The 13631-nt window shown below is 48.3% G+C and overlaps 2 protein-coding genes across 2 annotated transcripts; both read left to right on the top strand.

Annotated features, from left to right (window-relative positions):
• The first annotated feature begins 1810 nt into the window (after positions 1–1810).
• LOC119302659 (BTB/POZ and MATH domain-containing protein 2-like) lies at positions 1811–3364 on the top strand. The gene is made up of 2 exons (XM_037579706.1): positions 1811–1920; positions 2011–3364. The coding sequence occupies exon 2, from the start codon at positions 2019–2021 to the stop codon at positions 3186–3188; it is 1170 nt and encodes a 389-aa protein (XP_037435603.1). The 5' UTR covers positions 1811–1920; positions 2011–2018; the 3' UTR covers positions 3189–3364.
• A 4878-nt stretch (positions 3365–8242) lies between these two features.
• On the top strand, positions 8243–12723 carry LOC119302657. The gene is made up of 2 exons (XM_037579703.1): positions 8243–9583; positions 12472–12723. The coding sequence occupies exon 1, from the start codon at positions 8515–8517 to the stop codon at positions 9529–9531; it is 1017 nt and encodes a 338-aa protein (XP_037435600.1). The 5' UTR covers positions 8243–8514; the 3' UTR covers positions 9532–9583; positions 12472–12723.
• Positions 12724–13631: the final 908 nt, after the last annotated feature.

Raw genomic sequence — 13631 nt, 5'->3', positions numbered from 1 at the left:
TTGTTGGGTGGCTAATGAAATGCCATTTGGAGCCCTCATGTGGTTCTGTTTGTTTAATTCTGGCTTAGCTTATCTTGAGAATGAGAACATAATCAGGATATTTTCAACTTAAAAGTAATTGCATATATACCTGGAAAAATCAACTGAACCCAATTATTTGTCAATAAGTTGTGATGTGACTCCTTAAAGATAAGTTTAACTTTGGCTAATACTGGAGATATGCACCTATTTCGTGCCAGTATTATATATTAGCCATGTTGTTGTGCATGTGTATCAATCAAGAAATGCGCCATACTGATACAGTCTGTTTCGGACATGTATGCATCGAAGGATAAGTATACACTTAATCTCCACCAGGTGGCATGCCCCGGCAGGCGCTATTTGGTTTCTTAATTGTTATTTTTAGAAATAATAACATAGGGAGATTTGTTCATCTATTAGAGAAGAAGCAACACGCAATCTGCTCATCTGTAATAAGTGCCACCTGTGCTGATCAGCAAACACCATGTGGAGTTATCAGTGCATGGTCGATAGCAATACATTTCCAACAGATGGGTAGGATGCAATATGTTGGACCAGGGAATTCCTTCTATATGTCTGAAAGAAAAAAAAAGGCTTTGATGGGCCTTTACCATTTAAAAGCACCCTAGCTTCATTTTTGCCTCTTGAATTGTAACTTTGGATATCTGGTTAGCTGGTACCTGTGCTAAATATCTGGCCTTTGCACCTTTGCTGAATATAGCTTTTTATTTTTTGAAGATCCTTTTTGGTGGTATTGCCCTGAAGGTGTGAACATCTTTCCTTTTTTTTATGGAAGAAATTAGTTGCCCCCTTGTATGATCTGGCATTGTGCTTCAGTTCATTCCTTCCTGGCAATGCTACGGTGCTGCGCCCAGGCAGCAGGCGTGGATCACCTAAATTACTCGAAACACCATAGCGCCGGGCAACCAACTACCGTCGGCAGATGATTACATGAAGCTCCGGTCGGCTTGATTTTCTCCCCTTTTCTCTTCTTGGAGGTAAAATACCTGTCACCATTGCATGGTGAGATGATGAGGCTCTTGTGCGCGTCGGCTGGCTGTGTGCATAGTCGCATAGGTGAAGAATGGTGGTGACGATCTGGGAATGCAGGACCTGAGATATTTTTCCTTGTCTAGCGTAGTAGACTCATCATCGATACGCGCTACAAATAGACCAAGAAATACATTGATATTTTTCCATGTCTGTTATTTATTCGTGCTAGTGTATGTATTCAGTCGTGGCAACCGATGCAGTGAAATAGAAACGCAATTATGCTACAGTTTTTTCGCAAAATAAATCCAGCCTTTCTCGGAATATGGATATCGGTAGCTCTACAATATGGTTCGTAAAGTCGCAACATTCGTCGGGTCAACAAGCTTGCCGAAGCTTTAACACAGTCCCATTACAGCATAGGCAAAAAATTATGTGTTCCCTGCAAAAGGTGTTGGTTTTGGTGAACACAGAGGTGGACAGTTTTGATTGAATTCGCTGAATTACAGACAAAGCTAGCGCTTTCATAAATACAAATTCAAATATAGCACGAACTGTTGTGTATTTTTTTCTTAGACAAACGATTTTTTTAAGCAATCTGAGACAAATGAATTGTTTTGACTGGAATATACTCTTGCATCCTGCAAAATTCAGCTCGATTTATCAGGCCGTGAGCCTTGTATGGGCATTTTTTTTTGCGTGCGCGTTGTATGGGTTTTGCAGATTGTGGGCTGCGGGGGCCTTAAAAGCCCAATCATAGTGGCGATTTATATTAAACCCTTAAACGTAGGCAGATCCAGTTCGCACTCGCCGACGAGCAGGCGGCGGCGCAAACTCTGCTTCCGGCGAGGAGCCACGCGTTCGGCGCAGCGACTGAAGCGGCGGCGACTCCGCCCGGAACGCGACCAGGTTTGTCCCTCTGCTCAGCTCATCGACCCCAACTCTGGAACTTGGCGTGTCAATGGTGACTGAGTAGATAGATTTCCGGTGGACTCGCAGATCCCCTCATGTCGTTCGCCGGTGTGTCGGTCGTCGACGGCGCCAAGCGCTGCACCTGCGACACGTCGGCCGTCTACGCCGGCGCGGACAGCGGGTACCACCTGCTCATGGTCAGGGACTACTCGCGTACCAAGCTTCAGTTGCCCACCGGCGAGAGCGCCACCACCGGCCTTTTCACGGTGGGAGAATATGACTGGTACATCGAGTACTACCCCAACGGAGAAAACCCGAACTGCCGGGACTTCGTTTCGCTCTACGTCACGAGGCATACCCTCTACGACTGCGAGGGCGAAGAGGATGTGGAGGCCAAGTTCAGCTTCAGTCTCGTCGACCAGCTTGAGAAGCACAAGCCAGTGTACATTCATGGAACCAATAAAACCTGCACCTTCTCCAGCAGTGCTCCCTCCTGGGGCAGCGACAGATTTGTGAGACGAGACGCCCTGGAACGATCGGCGCACCTAAAGGGCGATTGTTTCACCATCCGGTGTGACATCATGGTTGTTTGCAAGGATCACAAAATCGAGGATGCCGCTGGCGCCATATCTGACATAAACCAACATTTTGCCCACCTCCTTCAAAACAAGGTGGGTGCTGATGTGACATTTGAGGTCGGTGGCGAGACGTTCGCCGCACACCGGTGTGTGCTTGCAGGCCGGTCTAAAGTGTTCATGGCGCAGCTCTTTGGCCCCATGAAGGAGGGCGCCACAACATCCAGCGTCATACAGATCAAAGACATGGAAGCAAAAGTGTTCAGGGCTTTGCTAAGCTTCATCTACACAGATTCACTCCCTGCCATGGAGAAGGACAGCATGGAGGATGAAATGTCAGAAGTTATGGACGAAGGGCGAGAAGAAGCAGCAGAGTTTGAAATGTGGCTGCAATGGTTGGAAGATTTGTTTGTGGCGGCAGACAGATACGATCTCCAAATGCTCAAGTTAATCTGCGAAAAGCAGTTGTCTGAGCACATAAGTGTCAGCTCGGTGACGTCCACTCTTGCTCTAGCTGAGAAGCACCACTGCTGTGGATTGAAGGAGGCGTGCTTGAAGTTTATCCAAGTGCAGTCTCCCTCATGCTTGCAAACAGTAATGGCAACTAGTGGCTGGGATCATATAGCAGTGACCTATCCCTGGGTTGTGAAGGAGTTCATTGCCAAGCTTGCTTCGAACCAGCGCAAGTAACACTCTGTATAGGGGTAGGTATGTTCCTTAGACCTGCAGTGGCGCTCTTATGCATATATGGATCCTCTTAAGAGAGGTCATAGTCCGTACGTCTTTTTTTTGTCTCACTCATGTAATTTGCCTATATGCTGAATATCAACAAAAGAAATCCAACATATGGTCAAATTGTCTCTTCATTATTCTTGAAAAGAAAATTTATCTCTTCATGGAATGGATTAGTCTGTAAATTCAGGCGCCAGCGTCAACGTTGATCTGCATTGCAACATATGGTGGATAGTGATATCACGTCTAGCACTCTGCCTGTTTGTTTTCCTTTTTTTCTTTCGAGAGAATTTCAAACGCGAGAATTATTCATCGCACCAATCATCTACAGGCAGCTGGCAGAGGCAACCTATCCACATGCCCCCGTTTGTATATCCCCAACCGCCCCCGGTGTGCTATTCAAATTAATTTCACAAAGCAAGTGTTTTAATTAAAATAAAAAATTAATTTCACAAAGCAAATGTGGCTGATAGGCTCATACACATAAGCTGATTAGTGGCCACCACGTGGAAATAGAATGGATAACAAATTAATATTTCTACGTTATTCTGAATTCTGTTTGCTGATACAAAAATTGAGGGTATGAACTGAACTTTCTTGTTAGGAAAAAAAATAATTATTGGAAAGGAACTGTTTGAGCTGCCTTCATCATGCTATAGTACCTGCCTTCCTGGCAAGGTAGGAATGGCCAGTTAAATTACTCGAAACAACATAGCACCGAGTAACCAACTGCTGTTGCCAGATGATTACAGGGAAGCTCTGGTTGACCTGAAGATTCTTTTTCTGTTGTGTTCTGTTAAACGTGTACAACATGGTCAGGTACTCAGGTGTTGACCTCCATTCTGATCCAGTCGGTAGCTATTGGATTTATCCGTCTTCGTGGTTTGATTAATAGTTCATTGGTTCAGCTGACCATGGCCTGCATGTTCCATTGGTATATTCCTTAATCACTTTCCAATGTCATTTGTCTGGAAAGTCGCCCTTATCATCTACATGCAAAAGCATCATCATCTATAAAAAGCTGCAAATTGAGGTGAGATACTCACTAGCTCTTGTCTGCCAGTAGATCACATGGTTTGATTAAAGGATGTAAGGGGCAGCCTGGTGCATGTAGCTCCCGCTTGTGCAGGGTCCAGGGAAGGGTCCGACCACTTTGGGTCTATAGTACGCGGCCTTTCCCTACATTTCTGCAAGAGGCAACAGTTTTACCGCTGCGCCAAGGTTCCCCTTTGATTAAAGGATGTAAACCATTGATATTTTACTGTGACCACCTGTGTTTCTATATTTGCAGGGACCTTCATCAAATCCTGAAGTTAACTGTGGCCACTTTCAAGGGGCTTCTGCAAAATCTAAAGGGAAGCAGCAATGTTTTTATTTATTTAACCGTGCAGTTAATATGAATTATTTCAGCTAAGTAAAATCAGCAATTTCATAAAAAATGTGTCGATGCTTTTGTTGGACAATTTTTTTAATGCAAACTCCTGATTTTGTTCCCCAGTAGCCTGGACACTTGTCAGCTTGGGTTTCCTGTGAGTCTGATGTATCACCTGCTACCCGTGTTGGGAGCAAGAGTTCTCTGTTCAGCGTTGAATCATTTACCGACAGAGGTACATAGTTTATCCTTGTAGAGTTCTGGTTAGATGGTTAGTGTACCCAACCCTCTTTCTATTTCTGTTGGAGAGAAGTAGCCTCCTTTGTTGTAACTTCTAAGCGAAACAACATCTAAAAAAAACTTCTAAGCAAACAGACAAAATGTGGCTCTCTGTTGGGTGGCTAATAAATGCTAGTTGGAGCCCTCATGTGGTTCTGTTTGTTGAATTCTGTCTAGCTTATCTTTGAGAACATTATCGGGATACTTTCAACCGAAAGCTAACTGATGTTAGTGGTATGCGCATAAATTGTGGCAGTATTTTATAGTAGTCTTGCTGTTTCGCATCTGTATCAAGAAATAAGTGCCATTTGTGAAGGGGGTCTGCTCATAGAGTCTATTTTGGACATATATGCATCGAAGGATACATGTCTATTTAATCTCCACCAGGTGGCATGCCCAGGCAGGCACTATTTAGTTTCTTATTGCAAAAAAGATAACATATGGGCGGTTTATTTAAGAAGAAACATGCAACCTACTCGTCTATATTATACACCAGCGCTGACCAGCGACCACCACGTGGAAGTTCATGGTCGATAGCTCTGCATTTCTAATAGATGGATAATATGCAGTATGCTGAACCAGAGAATTCTATTATATGTCCAAAAGGAAAAAGGATTTGATGGAGCTTACCATTTAAAAGCGCCCTAGCACTCTTTTCGCCATGTGAAGCGCAATTTTCGATATCTGTTTAGCTGATAGTACTTCTTTCCAATATTTCGCCTTTGCACCTTTGCTTGTTATTCTGAATTCTGTCTGTGTGATGGTATTTTTGAGAGATTTTTTGGGAGATTGCTTGCGCCCCCGTCTGGTCATCTGGCATTGTGCTGATAGTTCCTTCCTGGCAATGTTACGGTGCTGCGCCCGCGGCATGCGGCGGGCATGGTCAGCTAAAGTGCTTGAAACATCATAGCACATAGTAACCAACTACCGTCGCCGCATGATTACATGGAAGCTCCTGTTGGCCTGAAGATTCTTTTTCTGTGTCCATTCCTGGGGTTAAGTTGCTTTTTTTTTGTTGAGAAAAACCTGGGGTTAAATTGCTGGTCCATTGCATGATGAGGCTCCTTTTAGGTTGTGTCACAGTTTACTCATTGTGGGTCATCTGTGAGCTACTGATTGATCTGATCCGTTACAAAATTGGAGTAAAAACCAGAGCTCGTGGTTCATGTTTGACAGGGATCGCATGTCTAACAACTTGAAATGGTATGGATAACGAATTAGTATTTCTACATTTCCAGGGGATGGGCATGTTTGATACTCCCTCTGTCCCGAAATATAAGATCATTTTTGACACTATCATAGCGTCAAAAATGATCTTACATTCTGGGACGGAGGGAGTAGTATCTGGTAGCAGGTCCTTCTCCTGCTAACATCTGGTCTTTACGTCTACGTTATTCTGAATTCTGTTTGGTGATAGAAAAATTGAGGGTATGAACTGAACTTTATTGTTAAGAATTTTTCTAATTATTTTAAAGGAACTTTTTGACCTGCCTTCATCGCGCTACAGTCCCTACCTTCCTGGCATGGTAGGCATGGCCAGTTAAGTTACTCGAAATAACGCAGCACCGAGTAACCAACTGCTGTTGCCAGATGATTACAGGGAAGCTCTGGTTTATCTCAAGATTTTGTTTTCTGTTTGTATTCTGTTAAACGTACACAACATGGTCAGGTACTCAGGCATCGACCTCCATTCTGGTCTGGTCGGCAGGTATTGAATTTACCTGTCTTTGTGGTTTGGTCAATAGTTCATTGGTTCAGTTGATTGACTATGGCCTGCATGTTCCATCGGTTTGGTCAATAAGCTTATCTTTGAGGACATTATCAGGATACTTTCAACTGAAAACTAACTGATGTTAAGAGGTATGCACGTAAATCGTGCCAGTCTCATATAGTCTTGCTGTTGTGCATCTCTATCAAGAAATAAGTGCCATCTGTGAAGGTGGTCTACTGATTCAGTCTATTCCGGACGTGTATGCATCAAAGATATGTGTCTATTTTAATCTCCACCAGGTCAGGTGGCATCCCCAGGCAGGCGCTATTTAGTTTCTTATTACTCCCTCTGTTCACTTTTGTAAGTCGTTTAGGACAGCTGAAATTGAACTGTTTTAGGTGCTGTCTTAAATGTCTAAAACGTCTTACAAAAGTGAACGGAGGGAGTACAAAAAGATAACATATGGGCATTTTATTAAAGAAGAAGAAACATGCAATCTTCTCATCTGTATTATGTCTGATACACCACGTTTTTGAATGGAATGAATTCCTTCATGGTTGATAGTTGTACTACATTTCCAACAGACTTTGGGTAAAGGATTTGATGGAGCTTATCATTTGAAAGCGCCCTAGCAGGGCTCTTTTCGCCTCGTGAAATGCTACTTTGGTTAGTTGGTTAGATGATGGTACCTCTTTCCAATATTTGGCCCTTGCACCTTTGATTGTTACTCTGAATTCTGTCTGTATAAGAGCATATTTGACTTATTTTTTGGGGGATTGTTTGCGCCCCCATCTGGTCATCTGGCAACATTGTGCTCATAGTCAGTGTGTTACTGGCAGTGTGTTATTGTGCTGAGCACACGCGGCGGGCATGGTCAGCTAAATTGCTCGAAGCATGCATGATAGGATGAGGCCATCATGTGGCTCGCCGTGTGTTGCAGCGCGAGCCTTTGCTCATTCTGGGCCATCTGAGAGCTACTGATTGGTCTCATCCGTTTTATTACTGTACAAAAATGGAGTAAAAACAGAGCTCGTGGTTCATGATTGGACAGCGATCGCACGTCTAACGCCCCGGCCCGTTCGTGTCCGTTTATTTTCCTTTTGGAGGGGAATTTCTGGATGCTAAAACTGTTCATTGGCGCCAGTCACCTACAGGACAAATTCACTCATTCTGGGCCGTTTGCCACGCAAACACGTCGTAACTGTTGAATATTCCGAAAAAACTACTACTATTGAGTATTCCGAATTTCCTTTTCGAATGTTATGTTGGATATACGAGTTGAGATGCTTTGCCCGGGCCTGTCTCTCTGCCGGGATTCCACATGCTATCGTACCATCCCTGCCCTGCAAATCCACTGCTTAAATCCGAATCCAGCTCCATTTTAATCCGGGCCCGTTCGTGTTCGGGATTCCACATGCTTTACCCCACGAGCATTTCGTCCCAAAGTCTTCATGGACACAACTGAATTATACAGACACGAGCTCCATTTTTTCTTCTCGAAATTGTACGAGCTCCATATTGATAAGCTGCAACCTATCGCTGTCCTCGTGGCCCTAACCCATCCTATCACCCTTTTCTGAACAAGGAAATAAATCATATTGTCCGTGCTGCCACCACCGCACCCACCCACCCACCTAACGCCAGTCGGATCGGACCAACCAACACACACAAACGCCCAAGAAATAACACGCCACGCTTCCCCCCTCGCTTCCTCCTCCTTCCCCATAGACAACATCTCCACATGTCCATACATCCAGAGCTAGCTGACGCAGTCTAATATTTTTGGCGCCATTAATCAATCATCAGTCAACCAGCCCCGAGCTCTCTCTCTCGCTCGCTCGAGCTCACGCTCACGGCGACGACCACGACCACGTCCAGGTCCAGGTCAGAGCCGCTATTTATAGGAAGGAGGAGGGCCGGCCATGTCTTCCTCCTCTCCCCCCAATAGCGACGACAGCGGCAAGAAGCACCCGCTGGACGCCATGGGCGCCTTCTTCTCGGCGCAGGTGAACCGCCGCAAGCTGGTCACCACGCAGAAGCTGGCCATGTCCGAGCGCTGCACCTCCTGCGGCGACGACTTCCCCGGCTGCGCCCACCGCCCCGCCGACCGCAAGGCGTGGATGGCGGAGCTGGGGCCCGACCGCCTGCGCCTGCACCAGGTGGTGTGGCCGGGCACCCACGACTCGGCCACCAACAAGATCGGCATCCCCTTCATCACCCGCCCCTTCGCGCAGTGCCAGTCGCTCTCCGTCTACCACCAGCTCGCCCTCGGCTGCCGCCTCCTCGACGTCCGCGTGCAGGAGGAGCGCCGCGTCTGCCACGGCGTGCTCGCCACCTACTCCGTCGACGTCGTGCTCGACGACGTCCTCCGATTCCTGTCCGAGACCGTGTCGGAGGTCCTGGTCCTCGAGATCCGCACCGAGTTCGGCCGCGAGGACCCGCCGGACTTCGCCAAGTACCTGGTGGAGCGGCTCGGGGAGCACCTGATCCCGCAGGACGAGGCGGTGTTTCACAAGACGGTCGCGGAGCTGCTCCCGCGGCGGGTGATCTGCGTGTGGAAGCCGCGCAAGTCGCCGGCGCCCGGGCGCGGCGAGCCGCTGTGGAGCGCCGGGTACCTCAGGGACAACTGGATCGACACGGACCTGCCGGAGACCAAGTACGAGAGCAACCTCAAGTTCCTGGGCCAGCAGCCGCCGGCGAAGGACCGGCGGTACCTGTACCGGGTGGAGAACACGGTGACGCCGCAGGCCGACAACCCGGTGGTGTGCGTGCGGCCCGTCACCAACCGCATCCGCGGCTACGCGCGCAGCTTCATCGCCGAGGCCTTCGCCAAGGGCCTCGGCGACCGCCTGCAGGTCTTCTCCACCGACTTCATCGACGGCGACTTCGTCGACGCCTGCGCCGGCGTCACCAAGGCCCGCGTCGACGGCGCCGCGTGAGATCAACGGCGTGCATGGCCTTGTGTAGTAATTAGAGGTGTGGCCGCACGCGATTAGTGTTAGAGTTGTGTCGAATATTATTGTACAAGTTAAATTACAGTTGGACTTGGAGTCGTACGGTGTGTAGACAGGGTAGGAGTTGTGTCCTAATAGGACACCTGTATCCTAGGCCTCTCATATATATCGGAGGTAGACACACGATGTAACCTATGTCAACATAATAGCACGGGCACGCGGGGGAGCCGGCGGCGTGTGCCGGTGCCCGGGCGGCCAGGGTGCGGTATTGTGACGGTGTCATGGGGAGGAGCGCCCGTAGTCATGCCCCGGGGATGTAGCCATGATCGGTGAACCTCGTTAACAAATCTCGGTGTCGTGCTTGTGTGATTGCTTGGTCATCGGTAGATCGACGGAGCGCCTCGGATTTATTCTAACAAGTGGTATCATGAGCAAGGTTCGATGTTCGAGATTGCGGGATCTTTGATTTAGAGGAAGCGACGAAGACCGATGGATGGTCACGGTGAACGTGCGGGTTCGCACGATTTCAGGAGGACCTCGGCAACGTTCGGAGATCGTCAGGTGAAAAGCAATTAGGACGCACGAGGCGGATGCGTTTGTCAGGCGGCGATTGCAGCGGCAGCATGCCAGATGCGGATCTCGGCGGAATCGTGCTGAAGCTGAACTTCTCGGCATCTCGTTGTTGGCGAGATGCGATCGTTGGCTGGCGGCACGTGCGGACTCGCTTGCCAGGGTGTGTACGACGAACGCTCGATGCCCAAGCATGCGGCAAGGCCACGGTTCAGGTGCGGGCGTGACGGACGCACTGAAGGACGTGAGGCCTAGTCGCGGGCGGGCGGGCGTGGCATGAGGCACGATGGCCTATGGCTGCGAGGCCCAGGCTGGGCTGTTTGGGAGCCGCGTGATGCAAGACACCGCGTGGAAAGCCGGCTGCGAGCAAATTGGTCTGACAGGAGCAATGGCGTGAGATTTGTTGCTGGAAAAAGGTGCAGTTCTTGTGCGTGCATGGAGGAGCTATTAGTGGACCAAGACAAGAGAAGGGAATTGTGCAGAGGGATCACTTGGTCAGGTTTGCATGAAAATTTCTCTTGTGGGTCATGCTTGCTAACAGTGCTTGGTGCGTGTACGTTAAGGACGGCAGCACGCGCATAAGGCTTGGAGGAGCCTGGAGTGCGCCGTGGCAGGATCATGCAAACACAGGGCGTCAAGTAATGCATGGAGATATGCGTGCGGACACGACGCAGGATGGAGCATGGTTGCAGTCAGATAATTTCGGCTGGGTCGGACTGGACAGTCTGGCGGATCGACATGGATGTTGGTCAAAGCAGAAGACGGTGGTGATTTCAGCGACGACGACATAGGAGCGTGATGCTGATGGTGGCCGAATTCTGGGGCGTGGAAACGCGCGGTGCATGCCTGAGGGCTTGTGCGGCTTCGACAGACTATGACGCAGAGTTGATTCAAGACGGTGCACATGAGAGAGCTTGAAGTCGACAGGGCGCGAGGGTAGCAGGGCCAGCTACATGGAGTCATGTTGAAGGTGGAGCTGGAGTCTGATGGACGACTTCACTCTGTGCTGATGGAGGGGCTACGGCGTAAATGCATGGAGAGTCGAAGCCTATTTCAGTGGTATAGCGAGAGACACGTGGATTAAACTGGGGCCCAATGGTCTGATGGAAGCGTGATACTCGGCATCGGTCGGTGATGATCGGTGGTTCTCTGCAGTGGGGGTTGAGTGGTGTGGGTTTGCGACCTTGAGAGACTCGACTAGGACAGCAGAGGCTCGACGCGGCGATAGCAGCGAGGCGTGCGGTAAGCACGGGACACAGCGACAGGCTAAGACACTGGTGGTCAGACATGTGGTCAGGCAAAGTGTGCAGGGGTGCTGAAGCAGTGTTGACGAGTACCAGATTCAAGTTGGTGACAGGGTCTATTGGTGCCGGTTGATGGACAAGAGTTGACCATGGAGAATCTGAGAAAGTGGCGGAAAGTCTAAAATTGTCAAAACAGAGAAAGTACATGGCCGTATATTCTGTGGTGCTCGATGCACATGGCAAAGTGTGGATGACAAGACAGAAGGAGGCGGAGTGCTATAGCTGTGGGACATGCCAGAGACTATCCGGAAAAGGGGCGAGACAACTGTGAATTTGACTCAGGGTGACACAGGGCGACGGTGGAATTCCTTTAAGTTTCAGACAGACGGTCAAGAAAGAGCGGTGATGTTGAGTTCAGGTAACTCTCATATGTGGCATCCAATATGTGAGTTACTCATTTTTCACGCAGACAGTGGTCGATGTGTGATGGTGTTGAACGGATTCTCCGAAAGTTGGGAGCACAAAGTAGAGTATTGAGGAACTTAATTTTGCTCGAGTGTCCCAGACTCCACGTGACTCCACCTGCAACTGAGAAGGGACTACAGTTGCAGGTGGAGTCACGTGGAGTCTGGGAGTAGCAGCGGAGCTCATGGCATATCTCAAGTCCAATGTACATGGAGGTTCGACGCACAGACGAATTCAAGGTGGTGGAGAATATTCGCCAAGGTGGAGTTTGTTAGAGTTGTGTCGAATATTATTGTACAAGTTAGGTTACAGTTGGACTTGAAGTCGTACGGTGTGTAGACAGGGTAGGAGTTGTGTCCTAATAGGACACTTGTATCCTAAGGCCTCTCATATATATCGGAGGTACACACACGATGTAACCTATGCCAACATAATAGCACGGGCACGCGGGGAAGCCGGCGGCGTGTGCCGGTGCCCGGGCGGCCAGGGTGCGGTATTGTGACGGTGTCATGGGGAGGAGCGCCCGTAGTTATGCCCCGGGGATGTAGCTATGATCGGTGAATCTCGTTAACAAATCTCGGTGTCGTGCTTGTGTGATTGCTTGGTCCTCGGTAGATCGAGGGAGCGCCTCGGATTTATTCTAACAATTAGAGGGCTTCGTTCGTTCGTTCGTCGTTCGGGTTGTCTTTCCTTCTTTTCGTGGTGTGCAAAGCAGAGCAGAAAGCAGAGGAGCCGAAGCAGTGAAGCAGAGTGTGTGTGTGCGCGCGTCCGGGTGGGCATTCTTTGCAGGTAAAATTTGGGGTTAATGGTGTTGATGTTCATGTGTGATGTTTTGTAGTGGATTGGGGGTCTGTAAATACGGCGATGGATTGCATGTGCAAAGGAATAAGCAAAACTGTTTGATGTGAATTGTTCCTTCATCTCAGCAGAGAAAAGTTTTCATGCAAAGTAGCCACGGGCAGGATAGTTAATTTCTAAAAAAGAACTTGATTATATATTACATCATCTGTTCCTAATTATTTGTCTTTCTAGAAATTTCAACAAGTGACTACATACAGAGCAAAATGAGTGAATCTACACTCTAAAATATGTCTATATACATTCATATGTGATAGTTCATTTGAAATCTCTAAAAAGACAAATATTTAGAAGCAGAGGGGTATCCAGGATGGTTTTCATCGACTCTCAGAAAAAGAAAAAAAAAGGGAAATACTCGCTTTTAGGTTGGCTTTCAACTGGCGGCAATGTCCTCTGCTGTTGTTACCATCGAAGTTGCTTGCGATCAAGGCAAGCGTTACGGTCGAGCATTTATTCGACAGGGGACACCTCCTTTCCACACTAACATAACATCAGGTCTATTTAAAAAAAATGAAAATCACACAACATTTTTAACTTCTATCTTTTGCCCGTTTGATTTTTCCAAAAAAAAAGGTAACAAAGTTAGTATTGTATTTGCGTGCATTTGCTACGCCTTTGCTACTTGCAAGTTGCCTGAAAATACAACTTGCAGTCGGTCGATTTGGGAAGGGAGAAGATGGCATGGTGTCGCCGGGGACGAAGCGGCATCGTCAATGAAGGAAAATTGGCGGTTGACGGTGCGCGAAAGACCCACTAGTGTAGGATAGGATGTTGGATTTAGAGGGACAACCAGAGGCGACGACAGAAAGCATGGCTTTGGGAAGGCGGGGCGGTGAGGCACCGGCCACGATGGTGGGGACTGGGGAGGAAGGCGGGGAGGAAGGAGAAGACGATGACGAGACATGAGGAAGAAGTTGAAGCAATTTGAGTTTTCACACAACTATCAAT

The sequence above is a fragment of the Triticum dicoccoides genome, chromosome 5A (assembly GCF_002162155.2).
Source record: "Triticum dicoccoides isolate Atlit2015 ecotype Zavitan chromosome 5A, WEW_v2.0, whole genome shotgun sequence".
In the NCBI taxonomy this organism is placed as follows: domain Eukaryota; kingdom Viridiplantae; phylum Streptophyta; class Magnoliopsida; order Poales; family Poaceae; genus Triticum; species Triticum dicoccoides.
This window is presented reverse-complemented; position numbering and strand designations above follow the sequence as displayed.

Coding starts and splice junctions, on each gene's coding strand:
- LOC119302659 (XM_037579706.1), top strand. CDS start 2,019: ATGTCGTTCGCCGGTGTGTCGGTCGTCGACGGCGCCAAGCGCTGCACC.
- LOC119302657 (XM_037579703.1), top strand. CDS start 8,515: ATGTCTTCCTCCTCTCCCCCCAATAGCGACGACAGCGGCAAGAAGCAC.